The sequence below is a fragment of the Myotis davidii genome, unplaced genomic scaffold, assembly GCF_000327345.1.
Source record: "Myotis davidii unplaced genomic scaffold, ASM32734v1 scaffold453, whole genome shotgun sequence".
Lineage (NCBI taxonomy): Eukaryota > Metazoa > Chordata > Mammalia > Chiroptera > Vespertilionidae > Myotis > Myotis davidii.
This window is the reverse complement of record NW_006285234.1, coordinates 2,539,328-2,559,623: the sequence shown is the minus strand read 5'-3', so window position 1 is coordinate 2,559,623 and position 20,296 is coordinate 2,539,328. Positions and strand designations below refer to the sequence as shown.

The following is a 20,296-nucleotide window of genomic DNA, read 5'->3' as shown; positions in this document are numbered from 1 at the left end:
GAATGAACTGGAAGTCAGCCCAGGGAGACACTTGAAATGAAAATCCAAGCTTTAGAATGGGCAAGACATTGGCAAGAACTGACAGAAATCTTGTATCCAAAATATTAGAAGGACTTCCACAAACCAATAAGAAAAAAGATATCCCAATAGAAAAAAGTCAAGAGACTTGAACATTTCACCAGGCATTTCACACAAGGGGGCCTCCAAATGGCCGATAAACATATGAAAAGATATTCAATCTCACTTGTAATCAGGGAAATGCAAATTAATACCACAATAAGCTATCATGACACTCTCACTAGATAGCTAAAATTTAGGTTGCTAATAACAAGTGTTAACAAAGTTGGGGGCAACCAGATCTCTCATAAACTGCTACTGAGAGTATAAATAGGTACAGTGACTTTGGAAAACTGTTTAACATTATCTTCCATTGTTTAAGATAAGTCTACCCTATGATCCAGCAATTTAATTTTCAGATATATATTCTGCTTGTCCTTGGGCACCGAGACATTTACAAGAATGTTCACAGCTGCATTATGCATGACTAGAGGCCTGGTGCATGACATTTGTATACTGGGGGTTTGAACACGAGTCCCTCCATTCTAGAGCCAGGTACACTACCCTGTGCTGCCTCCCCCTCTGGCCTCTATGCACAGGCCCTGTTGTCTGGGGCTGCCCTGCTAGGTCAGTGATGTCTGAACGTCCAGTGTGAGTGGCTGTTGGCTGAGTCCCCGGAGGCTCCCGCCACTGCCGCTACACTCGCCAGCCATGAGCCGGCTTCTGGCTGAGTGGCACTCCCCCTGTGGGAGCGTACTGATCACCAGGGGTCATCTCCTGAGTTGAGCGTCTGCCCCCTTGTGGTCAGTGCATGTCATAGCCACCAGTTGTTCTGCCATTCGGTCAATTTGCATATTAACCTTTTATTATATAGGATAGCCTCAAATGGGAAACAACTCAAATACTAAACAATAGTGGAATGGATTAATAGTATTCAGCCACAGGCCATTATTAATCCGCACAAAGAGTCAACTATTATACTTAAAATGAAAATGAACAGATTACATGTAACAAAATAGATGCACAGAGTAGAGCAAAAGAAGCCAGATGCAAATGATTACATACTGTCTGATTTAATTGATCTAAAAAAACAGGCAAAACTATAGTGTTTAGGGATGCATGCTTAGGTTATAAAAGAAAATCAAGGAAATGTTTTCTTTTTTTTAAAATATATTTTATTGATTTTTTGCAGAGAGGAAGGGAGAGGGATAGAGAGTTAGGAACATCGATGAGAGAGAAACATCGATCAGCTGCCTCCTGCACACCCCCCACTGGGGATGTGCCCGCAACCAAGGTACATGCCCTTGACCGGAATTGAACCCGGGACCCTTCAGTCCATAGGCTGATGCTCTATTCACTGAGCCAAACTGGCTAGGGCAAGGAAATGTTTTCTATAAAAATGAGGATAGTGGTTACCTTTAGTGGGGTGAGGGACTTAGTGATTGAGAGGGGCTTTGAGGGTCCTTCTGGGTGTGAGGGTCCTTCTGGGTTGCTGGCAATGTTGTTTCTTTCCCCTGAAGATCATTGCACAGATTTTCACTTTGTAATAATTCATTGAGCTGTACCTATTGGAGACACTTTTTATGTATGCGTATAATATTTCACAATAAAATATTTTAAAAGACAATATCACTTTATTTTTTATTCATCTCATTGAACTAAAAACAAAATTTATCACTTGCTCAGTCAAATTGCAGCAACACTTTTCACTTAGCAATGTCACCAAACCTGATGTGGTCAGATATGCAGTCAAAATCCAGTTAGATTTCTGGGTGCTTATTCCCATAAGCTAATAGCCATATCACTAAGTTTCATCTTCACTCCTCAAAAACAATATGATTTTATTTATAATTAACTAATACAGTGCTTTGCATGCAGTATATACAGTTCTTCCTTATGCATGGTTTCACTTTTCACAGTTTCAGTGTCTGAAAATTAAATGAAAAATTCCAGAATTAAACAATTTATAATTTTAAAAAAATAAGTTTTAAATGTGTACCATTCTGAGATAAAATCTCCATATCTCATCAGGACATGAATCATCCTTTTGTCCAGTGTCTCCACACTGTATATGCTCCCTGCCCATTAGTCACTTGTGGCTGCCTGGGTTACCATATTGACTGTATCAGTATCGTCGTACTTGTGTTCAGGTAACCCTTATTTTACTTTAATAATGGCTCCAAAGTGCAAGAGTAATGATGCTGGTAATTTGGATATGTCAAAGGGAAGCCGTAAAATGCTTCCTTTAAGTGAAAAAGGTATGTGTGTATGTATAAAACACACACAGTATGTAGAGGGTTTGGTACTATTTGCAGTTTCAGACTGGAGGCCTTAGAATGCATCTCCTTCTGATAAGGGGGGACTACAGTACTCTATTATTTATTAAATTGAAAGATAACACCCTGAATTCCCTTGTGAGAAGGTAATCTATTGTAGAATTATAACGCTTGTAGATTCTTGGTGTAAGTCATGACAGTGATATGAATTGGGGCTCACAAATAACAATACGTCCTTTCTGTGCCGATGGCTCCATCTGTTCTTGTCATTGCCTTCTTCCCGTACGGCCCTGGAGTGGCCTGTCTTGACTTTTCTCCTGCCTGTGTCTTGTCTGGAAGCTTCTACAGTTTGAACAAGCCTCCAGCATCTGACATTTCCCTGTGGAGAAGCAGTTCTTTTTGTAATTTGAGGCCCAGGAAAAATCAGTTTTCACTGTACATCTTGTGATATTTTGATTTATAATAAGAAATATGAATCTGGTCTTCATAAGCCTTCTGGCACAGAGCTCATAAAACCCTTGCAATTTCCTCATTATTGAGAGTGATAAAGGTGTTATTTTTTCTTTTTAAAATTTTTTATTGTTTAAAGTATTACATATGAATCCTTTTTTCCGCCATTGACCGCTCCCCACTAGTTCCCCTCCTCACCCCGCACATGCCCTCATCCCCACCCCCCCATTGACTGTGTCCATGGGTTATGGTTATGCTTATATGCATGCATACAAGTCCTTTGGTTGATATCTCCCCCACTTTTCCTCCCCCCTACTTCTTCCCTTTCCCCTGAGGTTGGATGGTCTGTTCAATGCTTCTGTGTCTCTGGATCTATTTTAGTTCATCAGTTTATGTTGTTCATTATATTCCATAAATGAGTGAGGTCATGTCATATTTATCTTTCTCCAACTGGCTTATGTCACTTAGCATAATGCTCTCCAGCTCCATCCATGTTGTTGCAAATGGTAAGAGTTCCTTCTTTTTTACAGCAGTGTAGTATTCCATTGTGTAGATGTACCACAGTTTTTTAATCCACTCATCTGCTGATGGGCAGGCACTTAGGCTGTATACAAATGTTATCAATTGTAAATTGTGCTGCTGTGAATATATTGGAGGCTTTGTTTCATAGGCATGGATGATTCAGCCACAGGCCATTAGCAACTGATTCAACCTCCAGCCCCTATACTCTCCTGTTGAATAAAGGTGTTTTTGTTATGTTAATGAGGTGACTTTTGAAACTCACCTAAGTGTGGGGTCTGGTTGCAGGAGAATCAACCCTGTGATTAGACGGTTGGAACTTTCAGTCCAGGGAGAGCAGAGGGGCTGGAGGGTGAATCAGCTGCTAATGGCCTGTGACTTAATCATCCATGCCTATGAAACAAAGCCTCCAAACAGACCTCAAAGGACAGAGCTGATGAGCAGGATGAGATCTGGGGAGAGAGTGGAGTCCTTGGAGAGGACATGGAAACTCCCAGCCCCTTCCCACATAGGCTGCCCTATGCGTCTCTTCTGTCTGGCTGTTCCCGAGTTATATCTACTAATTGAACCTGAGGCGGTGGTCTTGGGAACCTCTGCTTTATAGCCATTGGCTAGAAGTTCAGGTGACAACCTGGGCTTTCAGCTGGCACTTGAAGTGTGTGTGTGTGTGTGTGGGGGGGGGGTGCGGTTTGGGGGCAATCTTGTAGGACTGGATTCTTAACTTGTGGCATCTGAGTTGAATTGTAGGACACCAGCTGATGTCCTGAGAATTGCTTGTTGGTGTGGGGATGCGTTTTCCCCCCTCCCCCCCAACATTGGACTTGGTGGCCAGAACAAAATTCATCTTCATTTTTCTTTTCGTCAACATGAGTCAAATAAGAGGATCCTTTCTGAACTTTGTCTCTTTTATGTGCCTCAGATGTAATAAGTCACACGTCCTGCAGAGACAGATTGTTTTCAGGAAGCATTTCAAGGGGAAGAGACAGAGGCCGCTGGGAAACCTGGGAAATCTGAAGTAATCCAATTGAAAAGAGATCAAATTAATAGGAAACGAAGGAGCATGGCAGCTTTAGAAACAGGAGAAAATCAGAAGATGAAGCAGGATGAAGAAGTAAAAATTAATCTTTTCGTGCCGAGTGCCCAGAGAACCCCTCACTGACAACAAAAGTCGTTGCGTTTACTTGAGCATCTTCCCTATTATTTTGTGTGATATTTACCTGCTAACGTGGTATTTTGGGAGAAAGAAATATCAACATCCCAGAGTATAACTGCCCCTGCCCTCACTTGTGCCTCAACTCGGCACAAGTTGACGACACATGAAGTTTCATACCCTTTACTTCCAGAGAGCAGGCTGTCATTGAACAGAATTTTTGTCTTTTCAGTTTTTTTTAAACCAAATTTTATGCTAATAATAACACTAAGAACAGGTACTGTGAAGTACTTTAAACATGTTATTTCACTTAATCTTCATAATTAATGAATGCGGTGAATGTGGTAGCTGGCTTTCGCGATGACTCCCAATTGTCCTCACTTCCTGGTAGTCCCGTCCTTGTGTGGCCTCTCCCACAAGGACAAGGGCTGATCTATGTGACCAACAGATGTTGCCTAAGTGAGGCGTGTGACTTCTGTGGTTACAAAGGACACTGTGGCTTCTCCCACGGTTTCTTGGACTGCTTTCTCTGGAGGTGTAGCTAGTCATTTTGCCACGAGGGCACTCGAGCAGTGCCGAGGAGAGGAACCAAGGTCTGGTACCAACAGCCAGGACTAACCTGCAGGTCGAGTGAGCCCTATCAGAGGTGGATTTTCCTGCCCTAATCAAGCCTTAAGGTGACTTTAACCCTTGCTGCCATCTTTGACTGCAACCTCATAAGAGACCCCAGCCCAAATCACCTAGCCCAGACTCTTTCAATTTCTTGAATCATAGAAACTGTAAGAAATGAGAAATTTTATTTATTTATTAAAAAAATTTTTTTTGAACTACAAAGTTTTGGGGGAATTTGTTACTCCATTATAGGAGGAGGAAACTGAAGCTTGGGAAGAGTAAACCGCATGTTACAACTTTGGAATAGATTGAAAATATAATATTTAAATTCTAATCTTCTCCTTGTGTCCTCAACTTCATTTTAATCTTAGCTCTATAATCAAACACAGGAAATGTTCATTGTCAGTCCTTTTGCTGAAGTTCTCCAATCACCTTTGGTTGGATGAAGCCTACTTTCTAGTAGATGCCTCAAGAAGGGAACAACTTCACATGAGTTTTTGCATGTTCAAAATTCCTTTTCTGTCGTCTTAGTAATTGAAGAAGAGCTTTGATGCATATAAAATTCTTGGCTTACATATGTTAAAGTTTTGGGAAAATGTTGCTCCTCTGTTTTGCCATGTCATAGGTTGCTTTCTCAGAGTTCAATGACATCTCATTCTCTTGTCCTTGTAAGTTATTTTACTTTTTTTGCATGGAGTCTGTCAGAAGTTTAAAAAATTCTTTAAAGTCTGATAGTTTTGCTAAGATATGACTCAGAGTTTATCATTCTGGGTCAGTTTTCTTGGGTACCTAATGGTCCCTTATGATCTTGGATTATAGTTTTAAATATTAGTTCCATTTCAGTACTTTATTTTTCTTCTTCATGGGCTCCAGCATCTTAGACCTTCTTTGACTGTCTTCTATTTCAATCATTTGTTCTTTATCATCTTTGTTCCTTTTTTAAAATCTTACATTTATTTTCTTGGGTGTTTTACTGCTTTACTTCAATGTACCTTATTACTTTTCATTCAAATCTGTTTTCCTGTATGCATCTTTTCCCCTTCCATTTTGGTCTGGTGATGCCTTACTGTCTTGTGAACTTTTTAATGATTTTAAGGTTTTCTATTTGATGTTGTATCAAGCATTTTTAGTTAGGGGTTTTGTTTGTTTATGTTTTAGTAAAGGGATGAATAACTTAGCCTGCTATTACTGAAAACAGAAGTCCCTACTTAGTCATAAATGGCCCCCAAACTTGCAGGTGTCCTGTCAGAAGTATAAAGAAGGATATGCGAAGGAGAGATGTCATATTTCTTTGATTTGTAGGTATTGGGCGGCTGTTTAATGCCTTACTTATGACTAAGCATTGCAACTTTTCTGGGAACTTCCCATTTCCCATCTCATCCCACGCTGCCTTTTTTTGAGTCTCTGCCCATCTGTGAAGACCTAAACCCTTATGTTTTTTCTGTTTGAAAGATATGATGAGAGACAATTGTCAAATTGATAAAATAGCAGATAAAATAGCAATTGATGAATATATTTATTGACGAGTGTTTACTTATCCAGGAAAGATAAAAGTGCCAAAATGTAAGAACTCTTCGTATTTTCATGTCTTCTGTTTTGTCCAGAATCCCTTGGTTTTTCTAAAAGGGATTGTAGGCTTCGAGGTAAGGCTAAGTTTAGACTGGTTACATGGAATAGACTCCGTTGGTTAAGGTATTTGTTCCAAGAATTGGATATAATTTTGAAGATCAGTATTTTTAAACCTTCCGGTATTTGAAAAAGTTTAAAAATTTAAAAAAAAAATAGTGACCTGTATTCAGGAATTAACTGTATTTGTTCTCAAACTTTTTTTTTTTTTCACTCTTAGGTGAGCAAAAGAAATAACGAAAAATGACAAGTAGAAGGCTCGAGGAGTCCATGGGGGCTGTCCAGATGGGGTTAGTCAGAATGCTCAAAGGGTTCCAAAGCAAGGTTTTGCCACCCCTGAGTCCCAAGGTGGTTAAAGAAGAAGATGTCAACCAAATGGTAAGGTATCAGAGAATCTCAGTGTGAAATTCCTAATGTAGTCGCCTCAGGAGGATGACAGCTGCTAATTGGCATTATGAGAATCCGAGAGAGGGAATCCTTGCAGAGCAGAGGCACCTCTTAGAGGCTCAGAAGTTTTTGAAACTGGATGCATTGAAAGAGAGGCTTGAAATGCTTAAGTCAAGCAGTTGAAATAAGACTATGAAAGCAAATTATTAGGTTTTCCAAATATTTAGTTGAACCCTATGAAGCTGTCATTTGTGTAGTTCAAAAACAAGCAAATATCAGAATTTTACAGGTTTTAACCTGAACACTCTATTAACTTGTTAATTGGCAAGAGTTATTTTTGTTTGTATATTTGTAGAACATAGAATATTAAAATAATGACTGTATTTTAGGAAAAATGTCTGATTTTTTCTTTCCTTTAAAATGAAAATATTTATATATTTTATTTTAAAATAACAGTTGACTTTCAATATTAAAAATATTTATATTGTTAATGAATTACAATGATTTGGGGAGAATTGAATTATAAACCTCATGCTATAGAAAATTTCAATAACAACTTACAATGTTAGATGTAGTATTCATGGCATTTTAAAAACGAGTCTCAAGTTACATTTTAATTAGAAAAATATAATATATTATTCTCTTTTGTGGTGGTTATGGTTTCATATTTAAGGTAACTCCTGACTTTTTTGCTTATAAGACTATATTATTATTATTATTTAATCTTCATCTGAGAAGGATATTTTTCCATTGATTTCCAGAGAGTGAAAAGGAGAGAGGAGGTGGGAGAGAGAGAGAGAAACATTGATGTGAGAGAGACACATTAATTGGTTGCCTCCCGCCCGTGCCACTACCAGGAACCTGCAGCCAAGGTACATGCCCTTGATTGGAAATCGAACCCACAACCCTTCGGTCCACTGGCCAACAATCTGATCACTGAGCAACCCGGCCAGGGCTCAACTTTGTTATTTTTATTTAAATCACAGCGCAGCTGATACCTCTTAACATTTTAGTATTCTAATATGGGTTCCAATAAAAATAAAAAAAACCTTGAGAAACCAAGTTAGAAGCCATATTAGAAATAATACCTTCATTTAAATGGATTAAATCACAGAAAATAATGTCATAGGGAATTTGAAAAGCATTGATTTTTAACCCAAGGCAAAACAAATCAGCTAAACTATATTACTGTGATTGTATTTCAAAGTCCTGGCACATACTGAAGCATCACGTTGCTGCCCATGACTATGAGCTCCTCGCAGCGAAAGTGGGCCCTGGGTGATGGAAATGCTCTGCATCTGACTGTATCAGTGTCAATATCCTGGTTGAGATGCTGTACTATAGTTTTGCAAGACACCAGCTTTGGGGGAAACTGGGCAAATCGTACCGGGTTCCTCTTGGTATTATTTCTTACAACTAAACTGCGTGCAAATCTTAAAATTACAAATTTAATTTTAAAAACCCTCTCCTGTAATTCAATCAATCAACCACCAATCAATCGATAAAATAAAGTAGGTTCTGGAAATAACGTAAACATCCCAGCACAACAACAACTGCGTAATAGTGACTGGTCCTGGATAACTAAGCCCTTGTTCCGTTGTTTAAATGATAAACGGTAGGTTACATTTTCTTCCCCTCCTAACTTGAGAAAGTGTCAAGAGCGTTTTGTGTTCTCATTTGGGTATGTGAATAGGACTGGCTGCCAGAGCTGATGATTGGCTTAGATCTCTTTTAAACCAAGGTCTCAATGCACTTTGGTGATTTCTAAAAAGTTCAAACTCGTTCCTAAGCAGTGTCATCGCACTTCCGGAATCCTGTCCATTTTGTATGGTTACTCTTTTACCTGAATTAACCTGATGGTTAACGTTGTAATTTCAGTTGAGAAATAGATGTGTTTCAAACTTACCTCTGAAGCCTCAAAGTGATTTTAGAAAGTTAGGGCTTTATGTTGAGATGCCTCTGCCCAGCATAAATGGTAAGCTCTTTGGACATGTTCCTGTGCAATGTCTTGACTCCCTCTCCCTCCCCCACTCCCCACGTTCCTTTGTGTGACTCCTCCAAGCCCATAAGGAAACAGGAACTCCCTGTCATTTCAAATTACTTGCAAAGAGCTCAAAAGGACATGGCTGCTTCTCTTGTATTATTTAGTTACTTTAAATATTTTATAAGGGAACTTAGTGGCATTCCAGAATTATCCTGAAAGCTGAAAACACAAATTATTCATTACTGGAACTTATGAAAACACTTTTTCAGGGTAGCCATTTATGCATCTTTGGCTCCTGTTGTTTTAAATTCTAGCTAACACCCTCGGAGTTCCTGAAGGAAATGTCCCTGACCACAGAACAGAGACTGGCAAATACACGGTTGATGTGCCGACCACAGATCATCGAACTTTTAGATATGGGGGAAGCAACACATCAAAAGGTAGCTACTTCCTGTTTTACTAGCATTTGTCTTACTAGCATGAAGAGTAGGCACCGGCATAATGTGAACATTCCCCACCCCCCACCCCCCATTGCTTTTTTAAAGAGAGGGGAAGGGAGGGAGAGAGGAAGGGAGGGAGGGAAGGAAGGAGGAACATAGAGAGAAAGAGATGTGAAATAGATACATTGATTGGTTCCCTCCCCCACATGCACTGACCAGAGCTGGGGATCAAACCTGCAACCCAGGTATATGCCCTTGACCGAGAATTGAACCTCTGACCCTCCACTGCACAGGAGATGCTCTAACCATATAGCTACACTGGCCAGGGCATAATGTGAAAATTCTTGAACATAATGTGAACAGTCACTAAGTAATAGTTATTTTTTTCTGGGCCAATCTGTTATTTGTTTGCTTAACACATTCTTTTTCTTCCTCTGTTGATCTTGATACCTGTGATTTGATATGGAGAGAATTACAGTTAATTAGTACGAATAACTTTTGACTACTCACATTTCTTTCTTAGCTACTTCTGGACACTATTGTTCACAGATTAGGAGTAATTCCAAGAATCATATTAGCCAAGCCTAATTATCTTCTTAGCACAAGAAATCCCTCCTTACCTGAGCTGTTATCACTAGAAGAAATGAAAGTGAAATTATTAAAGTAGGCATTTGTTGTATATTCTGGCTCATCCTATATAATAAAGGGGTAATATGCAAATTGACCCTAAAGGTGGAATGACCGGGAATGACCCGTCTCTATGATGCACACTGACCACCAGAGGGCAGAAGCTCAACGTAGGAGCTGTCCCCTGGTGGTCAGTTTGCTCCCATAGTGGGAGCTCCGCTCAGCCACAAGCCGGGCTGATGGCTGCAAGCACAGCAGTGGTGGCGGGAGCCTCTCCCGCCTCCTAGGCAGCGCTAAAGATGTCCAACTGCCACTTAGGCCTGCTCCCTGGCCTAAGCCAGCAGGTGGACATCCCTCTAGGTTCCTGGATTGTGAGGGGGTGTGGGCCCGGCTGAGGGACCCTCCCATCCCAGTGCATGAATTTTCATGCACCGGGCCTCTAGTTTCCAATAACAAACGTTTTAGTCTCTAAAGAATAGTTATTCTAACATGTTTTTATATTTTAATATAAACCATATATTCTAGGTTTTAGGAGCATATTATTATAAAATGAAGTCTTTGTTTCTTACTTTTTAATTAACTTCTTGAATTATATGCTTTACTTTTTATGTAGAAATTATGGTATGAACTTCCATCAGTTGAATTGCTGGAGATCAACCTCCTCTGAGAGGGTTCCTCACTATCCCAGAGAGTTTTTCAGACTTATTTTCTGCGTGATGAATGAGTCCCTGAGGCTCTTTTGCTCTGCTCTTGCTAAAATACCACTTGCCTCCCATGTCAGTGGTATTTTTATGTAGATCCCGGTCAAGGAGCTACATCAAAATTTCCTCTTCCTCTGAGCCCTGCTAGCTTTAATTATTATTTATTCTCTTCCCCATAACCACACTCTAACTTTGAGGGCAGGGAACATGGCTTGTCCCAAAGCTAATTTATCCTAATTAAGGGCTATTTGCTCCTTTCCCATAGCATAACTAGGACCAGACTGTGTGTGTTTTTCTATATATACTGCTTTTGTGTGTGTTTTAATGTATTTTGACTCCTGCTATGAAGAATGAGGAAAGAAGTAGAGTACATCTCATCTTCTCTTTCTTTTCTCAACCCTGCTGTTTATTTTTACTTTATTTTCAGGAGTTTCATTTTTCTCTTAGTTGGATGACAGTCATCCTCTACTAACTTCTTCAAGAAGAGCTTATGGGAATGATTTCCCTGGTTTTATATGTTTGATAATATTTGCCTATGGCCTTTCTACTGAATTGCAGTTTTGTTAAGTATAAAATTCTTGGGTCACATATTTTTTCCATAAGAGCTTTGCAGGCATTTTCCTCACAACATTTTGGCTTTAAATAATGACATATAAAGGTATGAAGCCAGCTTGATTTTCCCCAAGATAAAAGATAGATATTTTAATCTTTTAGGTTGTATGCCCAAAGATTGTTTATTTTTATTTACTGTCCAATAATTTTATTAGGTTGTACCTTTGTATTATTTCTAGAAAGTTTTCTTGTTCATGCCATTTTGGGTTCCTTTCCTTAGGAATATCAATTATGAACATGTTGGACCTTCTTTGTCTGCCCTTCTACATCTTCTATGTCTCCTCTAATCCATTTTTAACTTTCTGTTCATTTTCATTTCATTGTAGTTACATATACCAGGTTATCTTCTGTGTCCCTTACTTTGAGTTTTATGTATGTGTATTTCTAATAAAACTCATTCTTCCTATTTTATTTATTTATTTTTAATTCTTTATTCTTGAAAGTATTATATATGTCCTCCCTCCGTTTCCCCCTTTGACCCTCTCTAGCCCACCCCTGCCCCCACCCCAGGTCTTCAGCACCTATTGTTTGTGTCCATGGACTATGCATATATGCATACAACTTCTTTGGTCACCTCCTGCACTGGCCTCTACCAGGGCTGGGGAACCTGCAACTGAGGTATCCTTTGCTTTTCCAGATAAATTTTATAATCACCTTTTTAGTTTCAAAAAAAATTTACTGGGAATTTTTTATTGGATTGCATGGATTTTTATATCAATTTGGGGAGTAGTTGACATTCTTAAAGTATTGAGTCTTTCAATTCATAAACATGATATATATTCTTGTAGGTCTTTAAAAATTCTTCTTAGTGATATTTTAGTTTGTTTGGATAAAGGTCTTGTATATGTTTCATTGGACTTATTCCTATGTATTTTATGTTTTGGGTTGCTACTTTAAATGGTTTTGCTTATAAATTTAATTTCTTAAATGTTCCTAGATAGTACATAGAAGTATAATTATTTTTTTGTATGTTGATCTTATACTTAGTGACCTAGATAAATCATGGATTAATTCCAATATTTTATCTAGTTGGTTATTTTGAATTTTCTAAATAAACAATTTTTTCTTCTGGGGAAAATGACAATTTTGTTTCTTTTTGATCAGTTTTGAATGTTGAACTTCTGAGATAAACCCAACGTAGTCATGATGTATTATTCCTTTTAGATATTGTGGTTTTTAGTTTGCTAATGTTTTGTCTCTTTTTTTGAATCTATGGTTCATGAGTAACATTGACCTATAATTTTTCCCTTTTCCTATTGTCTTTCTTAGGTTTATGACAGTTATGTTAACATCATCAATTGAGTTGGAAGATATTTAATTTTTGTTTTTCTTTCCTTTGGTAGAATTTTTATAATATTTGAGCCACATCTTCTTTAAATGTTTGCTAGAATTTGCTTGTAAAGTTATTAGGGCCAGAATATTCTTTATGAAAGGTTTTACTTACAAATTCACTATCTCTAATAGGCATAGAACTATTTTAACTTTCTATTTCGTCTTGTGCTAATTTTGATAAATTGTATTTTTCTAGGAATTTTTACTTTTTATCTAACTTTTCACATTTATTGACGTAATATCCATTTATTATCTTCCTTCATTTAGGTTCTGTAGTAATGTCCCTATTTTCATTATTTAATGAGCTCTTTGCACCTTCTGTCTTATTTTTTAAATCAGATTCACTAGGTATTTTATTAATTTTATTAGTCTTTTTAAAGACAACTTTTAACTTTGTTGTTATATAGTATAGTTACTTTCCATTTCATTAATTTCTGCTATTGTTTTTGTTATCTCGTTTTTTATTTGTTTGGGTTTTTATTTTTTAACTAGAGTCCCGATGCACGAAATTTGTGCAAGGGGCTTGGCCCTCATAGCCCCGGCTGCCTCAGCCCTCGCAGCCCTGGATTTGTCCGGAAGGTCCTCTGGACGGTTGTTCCGCTGTTCAGCCTTTTGGTCAATTTGCATATTTTGCTTTTATTATTATAGATGTTTGCTATTGATTTTCTAAATTACCGAGGTGGATGCTTACATTTTTGGTTTTGAAACTGTGTTTCAAGATGCCTCAGGGTACAGCCATAAAATTGCAGGGCATCATGGAATATTCTGGATTTTTAAGGAAATATGGCAGTACTCAGAACTTGTTGGATAGTATACAGGCTATTAGTTTGAGGTAGATTATACCATCTTTTTAGCTCTTTAGTGCCTCCAGGGAGGTATTTGCCGACATAACATTTTTTTGTTATTCTCATAGTAGAATTGGTGCAAATTACCTTATTCATCATTACCAGAAATGGAAGTTTTGGATTAGTGTTCTAATTAGTCTCTATTATCTATAATAATAAAAGCATAATATGCTAATTAGACCAGATGTTCTTTCTGATGAAGCCAGGGCTGCGAGGGAAGCCCGGGTCCCGGGTGCCGGAGGGAAGCTGGTGCCGGCAGCTGGGGGAAGGAAGGCCTACTCTTGCACGAATTTCGTGCATCGGGCCTCTAGTTTATTTATAAATGATCTTTAATTGAAGTATTTTCCTCTGTAGTTCTTAACTATCCAGACAGCATTGTACTGCCTCACTGTTGATGTCATCTATGATGTCATGTGAGTGGCAGCCATCAACATTGCAGCCCACAGTCTGGGCAGTCTCAGGAGCTCTTGAATGGTTCCAGGGAAATCTCTGGCTAAAGATCAGTGCTGCATCTGTCTTGCAATGTTGACAATCTCATCAATGTCCACTGTACATAATGTTTTTTGCTTCTTTCTATCTCTTGGAGGTTCTTTGAGGCCTTTGATGATCAGGGCAGAGGCAGAAGGTACTACCTCCACCTGGGCCTGTCTGTTCTGAATGGTCCGTTTCATTGTAATCCTCAGACCCTTCCAATCACCTTCTGCTTAGACGATTTCAGTAGCAAATATTTTCTGGAGGCAGGCCCAGGGGGCCTCTCTTGGGAACCAGGGCAGACATGGCACTGACCTCCCCACTGGTGCAACCCAAGTATATGACTTTGACCTCGTTGGGGTTGCATTTTGGCAGCATGTTGGAGGTGACGGGTGTCAGATGAACCTGGATTTTGGATAACCAAAGAAAGTTGTACCTAAGCCTCCTCTGAGTTGAAAGCATAAAGCTAGCCCCTATTTTTTAAAATGAGGACCAAAACTTCTTTTTCTGTATTAAAGAAGTTGATGAAATAGCCTTAACAATTATACCAATTATTGTTTATAGTAATCACCCCTTTATGAGTGTTCCTTTTGTTGTTAGTATTAATATTCATAGACCTACATAGTCTTTTCTTATTTTCCCTAATCATTTTGCATTGTGTGATTCTATGATTAATTTACTTTTTCAACTAAAGTTTTCAGATATTGACCTGGACCAGGCATTATTCCAGCCCTTTCCATCAGAAATTATATTTCAGAACTACACTCCCTGCGAAGTCTATGAAGTTCCATTGGTTTTGAGGAACAATGACAAAGTGAGTATGTTTGATGCGATGGCTATATCTTTCATGGATACATAAGAAGGAGCAAATTAAATTGGGATCATGTAGGATCTTAGATAAATTCTTTAAGACCTAGGAAAATAGATGAAAACATACCCATTGACTGTAGGCTTAATGAAGACAAGACTCTGTTGGTTGGTTTGTTGCTATATGTATATTCAATCCCTGGGCAGTGCCCAACAAACAGAAAGCTCCCAACGTGCACTAACATTTTCTTGAATAAAGGATTGGCTAGATGAATGTCATGAAGTTCTCATGTGTGACCTGTGGGCTAGGCTTTCATTTAAGTCAGGGTGATTACTATTCATGCTTACATACTTTGCTTTAGAGCCTCCCTAATTGAAGGTGTAAACTCATCTGAATTGCGGTTATTCAGCCAATGCTTTTATATTCTACAAATTGTATTTTCTTTTAATTAAAAAAAATGGATATCTCTTTCCCCCTTTCCTTTCTCCCTCTTTTTACCTCAGAAGACTTTAGATTTTTTGTTTACAGATAGCTTTGGGCAGCTTCTCTCACCGTTTATACCTTGTCACTTTGTGGTTGCAACTGAGGATTTCTTCTCCATCCTATGCCTTTTTCTTCAGAGATAAATTAGGGTTTATTTTTTTAAAAGATACTAAATGCTTGAAGATTTCCTTGACACATAATGATTATGGGGAAAAAAAGAATTAGGCTGGAGGTCAGCATAAAGCACAGGTCGGTATGAAAAGTAATCAGATAGGGAGGAAAGGTCTCTGAGAGATGCTAAAGTTTAGGTGTAAAGACAAGTAAAAGTACTTAAAGAATCTAAGAATGTGGAGGCAAATTCTCACTAACCAAGGGAATTCTCCTGACCGAGGGAAGATAAGTAAAGACTATGCAAGAATCCAAGGCAAATGGGAAGACTTGCAGGTATCTTTGGCACAGTAGCTCATTAAATGAATCAGTGATGCTGCAAAGATCAGAGGGGTGATTTAGTGACAGCAAAGCCAGGCCCTGGAGAAAAAGGGCATATTTTGTGTTTTTGCTGCAGGAGTGTTAGCAAGAGAAGCTCAAGGGATAGAAGCTAAAGTGTAGGCACAGAGAAGAAAAAGAACCCAGGTGTTCATATTATGTTCTTAGACCTTAAGAAGAGATATATTGCATAGACTTTAGGACTCTCTCTTTTCATATAGGGCTGCCAAATAATTCAGTTTCTCACTTCCAGTTCTCTTTTTCCCTTTCTTCATTACTTTTTTATTTTTTTTTTTTACTTTTGCCTGAGTTTTCTTAGGCTTTGAAAGCCAGAGAGGAGCTAAGTCAGGGGTCCTTAAACTTTTTAAACAGGGGGCCAGTTCACTGTCCCTCAGACCGCTGGAGGGCTGGACTATAGTTTAAAAAAAAACTATGAACAAATTCCTTAGCACACTGCACATATCTTATTTTGAAGTAAAAAAAACAAAACAGGAACAAATACAATATTTGTATTTGCATGTGGCCCGCGGGCCGTAGTTTGAGGACTCCTGGTCTAAGTCTTCATTAGGTTGAGGGGTAGTTTGGGCCACTCTTCCCTGGCCCTAAACAAGAAAGGCATGCCAGTTGGTTTATATGGACAAGTCAGTGATAAGGGACATGTGTAAGTTTTACTGCCAAAGGTCACTCAATTCTCACGGATAACCCGAGAGCTCTTGGTAAGATGCTGCTAGAGGGTTGGACCCCATGAAAGGATGGCTCTCATCTAGGGAAATTCCGCCAGCAACAAGCAGACAGATTTCTCTGTGCCAGGCAGGCTTGTTTCTGGGCAAGTTACTCCCAGGGCCCTTCCTTATACTAGACGCCTGATATGAGCCTACTTCTTTACTTCCTAGGTTCATGGACACTTAAGGAACCACTGAGATCTATTTGGGCACCGTGCCACTCACCTTTTATTGGCTTCCTCACTGGCACGGAATGCAAAAAGACATAGCCTGTTTGGTCATTATTTGTCTCTCTCTCTCTAAAACACACAAGTTGAAAGTAAGCCATGAACACTCCACAAGCCACAACATGATTCTACTTTGGATATAATAATAATCAGCCAGACTCCAGAGGCAGACAGATCTGGGCTCAGATTCCAGTTGTCTCCCAGCTACAGACCGTGGGCAAGTCATGGGCCATGGGGGTAATAACACCCATCTCAAAAAGTTGTTCGGAATAGTGAATGAGATACCGAGTGTATGCAGTTCAGTGCTTGTCATGTCGTAAGCATTATACCATTATTACTTTTATTATTATTATTATATTAGTGTTACTCTTGTTTTCCTTCCTAGTTTTTAGTTCACAGTTATGCTGTTATTGAAGTATTCCCAGCAAGCTTACACAGTATCACTTAACACATCATAAATGTCAGAGCACATTTCCCTGATCTCTATGAGTTTGCACACATCTCTTCCTTATCTCTTCACCCTCTGAATTCTCTTTGCATTTCTTCTCTCCTTTCCCATCTGGGGACAGCTTTGAGAGGTGGTGGGAGGTCTTTTTCCCCTCCCTTTTCACCTGAGGCATCTGAGTCAGACTTGACTATAGTTAACTTTCCTTCTGCCCACTTCAGTCTTTAAAAAAAAATCCTGTCTCCCTTTCCTGGTGTCCCTAGAACCTCCACCCCTGACCACCCTCATTCTCCTCATGACTGCATTTCCTTTATTGCTTGGGCTAACTGAGATAGAGCTACTACTCTAGGCAAGGAAACCAAGGCAGAGAAGTAAGACTTTAAAAGAATAAAACTGTTTGAAGCTGTTGGGAGACTGGTCTTGGGGACATTATACTGTTTTCTTTGTTCTTGCTTCCCAGTGATGTTTACTTAGGACAATCTCATAGAGAGGAAGGCGGAGTTAGGCTGGGACTTGACTTGAACACCCTTGCTCGGTGAAGCTGTGGCAATAGGGCAAGTGTCTGGTTCTTCATCTGTAGAATGGGGGTCATAGTGTAGCTCAAAGTTTATTGGGAGAGTTAAGCGACACCTTATGTGCAGTGATGGTCCATAGCAGGAGTGCAGCAAGTGTGGTTTCTTCTCCCGGAGCAATTCTCAGATGTTGGGAAATCCAACTCAACTCCTCTGCGTGAGTGTGGTCTTGGAAGTTGGTCTCTGAAGATAGTCACATTTAAATAATAAAATGAACAAAGACTTAAAATAACAATAAAATGAGTAATAATAATAATGTTCATGAAATTTAAAGTTAAAATACATTGAGTGCTTGCTCTGTGTAAGACACTGGGATAGAGGGAGGGCCTGTCATCTCCTATTACAGCTGATGAAACTGAAGTTTAGACCTGACCAAGGTCGCCTGGCTAGCGGGTGGTAGATGGAGATTTCATGTTCACCTACGAGGCCTGCACTTCCCCTTCTGCACTTTCACACGCACAGTCATCGCTCTCTGTTTTTCTTGCAGATCCCAAGGATGGTGAAGGTTATTGAGGAAAGCTCGCCGTACTTTAAAGTAATCAGCCCCAAAGACATCGGCCACAAAGTAGCTCCAGGAGTGCCCTCCATATTCCGCATCCTCTTCACTCCAGAGGAGAACAAGGTAACGGCAGTGCTGGCAAGAAATTGGTTGCATGCTTTCAGGCATTAAGGAAGTGGTGGTTGGTTTCGGTGTTGGTGTTGGTATTGGTATTGTTAGTAGGGGTATTAGCTGTATTGGTTGTGGTGTTGGTGGTAGTGATACTGGTTTGATGGTGGTAGTTGTGTTGTTGATGGTTTTGGTGGTGGTGGTAGTGATATTGCTGTTGTTGATGGTATTGGTTGTGGTGGTGTTGATGGTGTTACTGTTGGTGGTGGTGGTGATGAGAGGAGTGATAAGACTGGGCGAGAGGAGGGGATGGCATTCCACTGGAAATGAGGATACAACTGTCAAGGAGTGCTGAGGGCTTATATGAGCTGTAAGTAGCCAGGATGTAAAGAAGGGTAATCCTTCTAACCCCTCCGCTCCCTTCTCCCCCAGCACCTACCTCAGCGTATTTATATTTGGCTGTACAGTTAGAGGGATACCAAAAAGGAAAAGGTGTGGTCCAGATGCGGCGAGCTAAGGCAAATGGCTTCTTGGAAGTTTGGGATCCTAGCTATTACATTCCTCCGCCCCAGATTCTAACTAGTTTAGGAAAGAGACCTAAGATCCAAATATTGATCACAGTATCAGTCTAATTAATGGTAAAAAATGTGGCCAGACCTGAGGCCTAGAAGGGGCTTCCTCCTGTTTGCCTGGAAAGGGATTGGTAGACAACTGGGCCTTGGTGAAGGGCTGACCTCACTGATAGCTCCGTCCAAAGAGGAGGGGAGAAGCTATTAGCTTAGAGCATCTGTACACAGGAAGGATGGAAAGAGCCTGAATTCAAAAAGAGGCCATTTCCCCTGAGCACCACAGAGCGGTGGGGAATCTAACCCATTCTTAGGCTCTCCTCGCTTGAAGGAATTCCAGTTCCTCCCAGAAGGAAGGACCAGCTAAGGGGGACTGAGAGAGGAGGCTTCCTCCCTAGCCCTTCTCCAAGAGCACAAAAGTGTGGGTTGAATTTTCCTCTATATGGACCAAAGTGGGGACTTACGGGTTTTACCTGCATGATCAAAGGAGTTAGGACAAAAAATAAGGTTTAAATAGGCATAACAAAATATCAGGTTATATATAACTAGAGGCCCGGTGCACGAAATTCATGCACTTGTGTGTGTATGTGTTGGGGGGTCCCTCAGCCCAGCCTGTGCCCTATCACAGTCTGGGAGCTTTTGGGGGATGTCCGACTGATGGGCCTAAGCCAGTGATGGCGAACCTATAACACGTGTCTCAGAGGTGACACACGAACTCATTTTTTGGTTGATTTTTCTTTGTTAAATGGCATTTAAATATCGGCTCAGGGCTTCTGGCTGAGTGGTGCTCCCCTTATGGAAGCGCACTGACCACCAGGGGGGCATCTCCTGCATTGAGCATCTGTCCCCTGGTGGTCAGTGTGCGTCATAGCGACCGGTCGTTTCCGCTGTTCAGCCGATTTGCATATTAGCCTTTTATTAAATAGGATGTTAATAGTGTTCGTGACATGTCAGCTGAGTGATGCTCCCCTTATGGGAGTGCACTGGCCACGAGGGGGGCAGCTCCTGCATTGAGCATCTGTTCCCTGGTGGTCAGTGTGTGTCATAGTGACCGGTCGTTTCCGCCGTTCAGTTGATTTGCAAATTAGCTTTTTATTAAATAGGATGTTAATAGTGTTCGTGACATGTCATTATGGCTGGAATCAAAAGAGCATAACGGGGTCTGAGAGAACTAGATTTAAATCCTTGCTTCTCCATCACTAATACTTATTTACTGCTGTCAATGTCATTCCCCCTATTCTTGTTTATTGCTATTGTTTCTACTTTTCTGGAGAGCAGGGATGGAGAATGT

At 39.9% G+C, this 20,296-nt stretch overlaps 1 protein-coding gene and 1 pseudogene across 1 annotated transcript in view; one reads left to right on the top strand and one right to left on the bottom strand.

The window, feature by feature from the left end:
- The window catches only part of HYDIN (HYDIN, axonemal central pair apparatus protein), a 361,269-nt gene that overhangs the window by 60,624 nt on the left and 280,349 nt on the right, over positions 1-20,296 (top strand). The window contains exons 3-6 of the mRNA XM_015558788.1: positions 6,911-7,068; positions 9,376-9,501; positions 14,784-14,903; positions 18,320-18,454. Of these exons, the coding sequence (XP_015414274.1) occupies positions 6,934-7,068; positions 9,376-9,501; positions 14,784-14,903; positions 18,320-18,454 (516 nt within the window). The 5' untranslated portion in view covers positions 6,911-6,933. The remainder of the gene's footprint in view (positions 1-6,910; positions 7,069-9,375; positions 9,502-14,783; positions 14,904-18,319; positions 18,455-20,296) is intronic.
- On the bottom strand, positions 13,976-14,482 carry LOC107181829 (annotated as a pseudogene).